The 4,554-nt window shown below is 56.3% G+C and overlaps 1 protein-coding gene across 1 annotated transcript; it reads right to left on the bottom strand.

Annotated features, from left to right (window-relative positions):
- Positions 1–1,091: 1,091 nt before the first annotated feature.
- Positions 1,092–4,235, bottom strand: LOC132155508 (uncharacterized). The gene is made up of 3 exons (XM_059564302.1): positions 3,724–4,235; positions 3,499–3,657; positions 1,092–1,385 (listed from the first exon to the last, which is right to left on the bottom strand). The coding sequence occupies exons 1-3, from the start codon at positions 4,228–4,230 to the stop codon at positions 1,092–1,094; spliced, it is 960 nt and encodes a 319-aa protein (XP_059420285.1). The 5' UTR covers positions 4,231–4,235.
- Between the last annotated feature and the right edge of the window lie 319 nt (positions 4,236–4,554).

Below are 4,554 nucleotides of genomic sequence, written 5' to 3'. Positions count from 1 at the left end.
TCTGTCTCCATGCCAAAAATGGGGGTGACTGGTAAGGGGTTAAGGTGTTGAGAATGGATTTGACCCGTGCAGGAGACAGCTGTGCCTGCATTATGATCGAGTCCCATGCCACCCCCAAATACGTTGTCCTCTGAGCAGAGAGAACGCTTTTCTTGGCATTGAGTCTCAACCCCAGAGATATGAGATGAGCTAGAAGCGCTAGCTCCTGAGACTGAGCCAGAATCAGCCAGTCGTCTATATAGTTCAAAATGCGGATGCCCTGGAGTCATAGAGGAGCCAGAGCTGCATCCATGTATTTCGTGTATGTGCGGGGTGACAAAGCTAGGCCCAATGGGAGAACCTGTCACTGGTAAGCTTCGCCCCCGAAAGCGAACCTCAGGAACTTCCTGTGTTGTGGCAAGATCTCGATGTGAAAATAAGCATCCTTGAGATCGATAGTAATGAACCAATCGCCTGACTTGATCTGAGACACAATCATCTTGCTTGTCAGCATTTTGAACTTGTTTTCTATGTTCTGAGGTAGCGGTTCAACCCACGAAGAACTAAAATCGGACACAACCCCCGTCTTTCTTAGGAACAAGAAAATACCGGCTGTAATAGCCTGACTGTCTGGGAAACGTGTTCTATGGCCTCTTTGTCCAGTACAGTTTGGAATTCCTGTGTCAACAAATGTTCTCGTTCCGGTTTCACGGAAGTGGAAACCATGCCGCTTAAACATGGAGGACGATAAGCAAATTGAAACCTGTAGCCTTTCACTACAGTCCTTTCTACCCATGGGGAGATATTTGGCAGTAGCTTCCATGCTGCCAGCTTCTCCGAAAGGGGCACTAATTTTGAAAATTCATTTTGTTGGGGGGATATTAGATGTCCAGTGTCCTGAAACGTGGCAGGATGCAACCGAGCATTTAACATTTCACTGGAGGCCACTGCTCCCCGAAACACCAGTGGTGGAGGAGATAAAACAACGGGCCCTTGAGGGTGCCAGGAAAGAGTCTTTATTATCTGTTGGAACTTTATGCGCCCCTCCTGGAGAGGGCACACCCCTGCGGTCCTGGGCGCACCAGCCTCAGGACTTCTTTTTGGGGGAGATCTTAGAGGCGGGCTGAGAAGTGCTGAGAAACCGAACTTGGTCGGGACTGGGTGGCTGACGGTCCCGACGCTTGAGCACGGCGGGGGAGGAACCTCACAAACACTTCCTCATAGCGTTTCACCTCCCAAAACCTAGTGGCGACAGTGTTGACAGCAACGCCAAATAGGCCGGAAGGTGTGACAGGGGCATCAAGAAGGAAAGCTAGATCCCTCTCCCTGATGCCCGTGAGGTTCAGCCACAGATGTCTCTTCGTAGAGACCATAGCAGCCATAGAACAGCCGATGGCATGGGCCGTCTGTCACGTACGTTGATACAAGGAACACAGGAGAGATCCAAATGCAGGTACGAGGTTTATTGAGGGGCAATCCAAAAGGGGTAAACAGTCCAGGCAGGGTCAAAACCAGAATATCCAATAAACAAAACAAGAACACATGGGAAGAGCAGACTCTGGGAAGTATCAAACATACAACAAGGACTCCGTGACAAAGACTCAGACAGACCAGGTATAAATACACAAAAGGATAATGGGGAAACAGGAGACAGGTGGGGAACAATCAATTAACTAAACAAGGAGGAAGGTGACCAAATAAGGAGACAGGAAGTGATAATATGATAAACACCGTGGGAACTGAGGACACCTAGTGGAAACCCAGGGAACACAACCCAGACACTGTGACAGTACCCCCCCTCTACGGAGCGGCTCCCAGACGCTCCAAGACAGACACAAAACAGAGACCAGGGGGGAGGCGGACAGGTAGAGGCTCAGGGGGAGGGACGGAGGGTCAGAAAAGAAAAAACATGGGGAACAGGAACAGGAGTGAACACAAACACAAAAAGCAAAAACAACAACATGAAGCCCTCCAGGGCGGAGCGGAAGACCACCACAACCGTGTAGTCAGAGCGAGAGCCCCCCAGGGCGGAGCGGAAGACCACCACAACCGTGTAGTCAGAGCGAGAGCCCCCCAGGGCAGAGCAGAAGACCACCACGTCCATGTGGTCAGAGCAGAAGCCCCCCAGGGCGGATCAGAGGACCACCACGTCATCGTGGTCGACGCCAGAGTCCCCCAGGGCGGAGCAGATGACCACCACGTCCTCGTGGTCGATGCCGGAGTCCAACAGGGTGGAGCAGAAGGCCACCCAGTGACTTGACCTGACTCAGAAAATTCAACGGTGACCAGCATTGTCTCTGGACAGTCCATGGTACCTAGCCCTGGCTCTGGAAGGTCATCAGTGACTATCCCTGACTCAGGAAGATCATCAGTGACTTGACCTGACTCTGAAAGTTCCACGATGACTAGCCTTGTCTCTGGAAAGTCCATGGTACCTAGCCCTGGCTCTGGAAGGTCATCGGTGACTGGCCCTGACTCTGGAAGGTCATCGGTGACTGGCACTGACTCTGGAGTGTCATCGGTGACTGGCCCTGACTCTGGAGGGTCATCGGTGACTATCCCTGACTCTGGAGGGTCAATGGTGACTAACCCTGAATCTGGAGGGTCCACAAGGACCTGACTAGCCTCTGGAAGGTCAACCGGAACCTCACTCAACTCTGAAAATTCAACAGTCACCTGACTCGACTCTGGAGGGTCAACTGGAACCCGACTCGACTCTGGAGGGTCAACTGGAACCCGACTCGACACTGGGGGGTCAACTGGAACCCGACTCGACTCTGGAGGGTCAACGGTGACTAACCCTGACTCAGGAGGGTCCATGAACACCTGACTCGACTCTGGAGGGTCCACGAACACCTGACTCGACTCTGGAGGGTCCACAAACACCTGACTCGACTCTGGAGGGTCCACAAACACCTGACTCGACTCTGGAGGGTCCACAAACACCTGACTCGACTCTTGAGGGTCCACAAACACCTGACTCGACTCTGGAGAGTCCACTGGAACCTGACTCGACTCTGGAGAGTCCACTGGGACCTGACTCGACTCTGGAGGGTCCACACACACCTGACTCGACTCTGGAGGGTCCACAAACACCTGACTCGACTCTGGAGAGTCCACTGGGACCTGACTCGACTCTGGAGGGTCCACAAACACCTGACACGACTCTGGAGGGTCCACAAACACCTGACTCGACTCTGGAGGGTCCACAAACACCTGACTCGACTCTGGAGAGTCCACTGGAACCTGGACCTGACTCGACTCTGGAGAGTCCACTGGGACCTGACTCGACTCTGGAGAGTCCACTGGGACCTGACTCGACTCTGGACTGCCGGTGGAGAAGTGAGACGCCTCGGCTTCGGGCACCGCCTCTGGAGCGGCCTCGGTAACGGCCTCGGGAGCGGTCTCGGGCACCGCATCGGGAGTGGCCTCGGTCTCCGGAACAGCATCGGGCACCGCCTCGGCCTCCGGAACAGCATCGGGCACCGCCTCGGCCTCCGGAACAGCATCGGGCATTGCCTCTGCATCAGTCACCGCCTCGGCCTCCGGAACGGCATCGGTCACTGCCTCGGCATCCGGAACGGCCTCAGGCACCGCCTCGGGAATGTCCTCCTGGACGGCAGTGGCCCGCTCGGGAACGTCCTCCTGGACGGCAGCGGCCCGCTCGGGAACGTCCTCCTGGATGGCGGCGGCCCGCTTGGGAACGTCCTCCTGGACGGCAGCGGCCCGCTCGGGAACGTCCACCTGGCTTTGAGGAACGGTAGGCGCCTGTCTCCTCCTCCTCCACCCTCTATGATGGCGAGTCGGTGGCACCTTGTCTGGAGACTCAGGCGTTGAGTCGGCCATCTTGTGCTGTGGCGCTGGGCTGGTGGCCATCTTGTGCTGTGGCTCTGGGCTGGCAGCCATCTTGTGCTGTGGCGCTGGGCCGGCGGCCATTTTGTGCTGTGGCTCTAGGCTGGCAGCCATCTTGTGCTGTGGCTCTGGGCTGGCAGCCATCTTGTGCTGTGGCGCTGGGCTGGCGGCCACTTTGTGCTGTGGCTCTAGCTCAGCAGCCATGACGTGAACCGTCTTGGGAACATCTAGGATCCTTGATAGCATCTCGAAGTAATAGAGAAGGGTGTCAGCGGCCATCCTGGGCGTTGGTGCTGAGCTGGCAGCCATCTTGCACTGTGGGGTGATGCTGGCTTCCATCTTGCCTCGTGGTGCGGGGTTGGTGGTCATGCACCGCAGCGGCGCTGGGTTGGCGGCCATCTTGTGCTGTGGTGCTGGACCTGCGGCCATCATGGGCATTGTCGCTGGCTTCTTTCTTCTGCCCTGGTGAAACGGCGGCTCTGGTCCCTCCCACGTGAGCCCCGAGTCGAAGGGGGGCCATGGTGGAGAGCGATGCTGAGCTTCCTCTCGCCCACCTCCTCCTCGGCGACCTCCCCTGGTCCCGCGAAAAATGACCAGGCGGGTTCCCTCAAACCGATTGCTCCTCTCCCGCTCGGTGGCTGGGGAAGAAGCGTTAATTGACATACCGCTGGATCTCAAGGTGACAGAGTCCTTCTGTCACGTACGTTGATACAAGGAACACAG

The sequence above is a fragment of the Carassius carassius genome, chromosome 13, assembly GCF_963082965.1.
Source record: "Carassius carassius chromosome 13, fCarCar2.1, whole genome shotgun sequence".
Lineage (NCBI taxonomy): Eukaryota > Metazoa > Chordata > Actinopteri > Cypriniformes > Cyprinidae > Carassius > Carassius carassius.
Note: the sequence above shows the minus strand (reverse complement) of the source record. Positions and strands in the feature narration are given on the sequence as shown.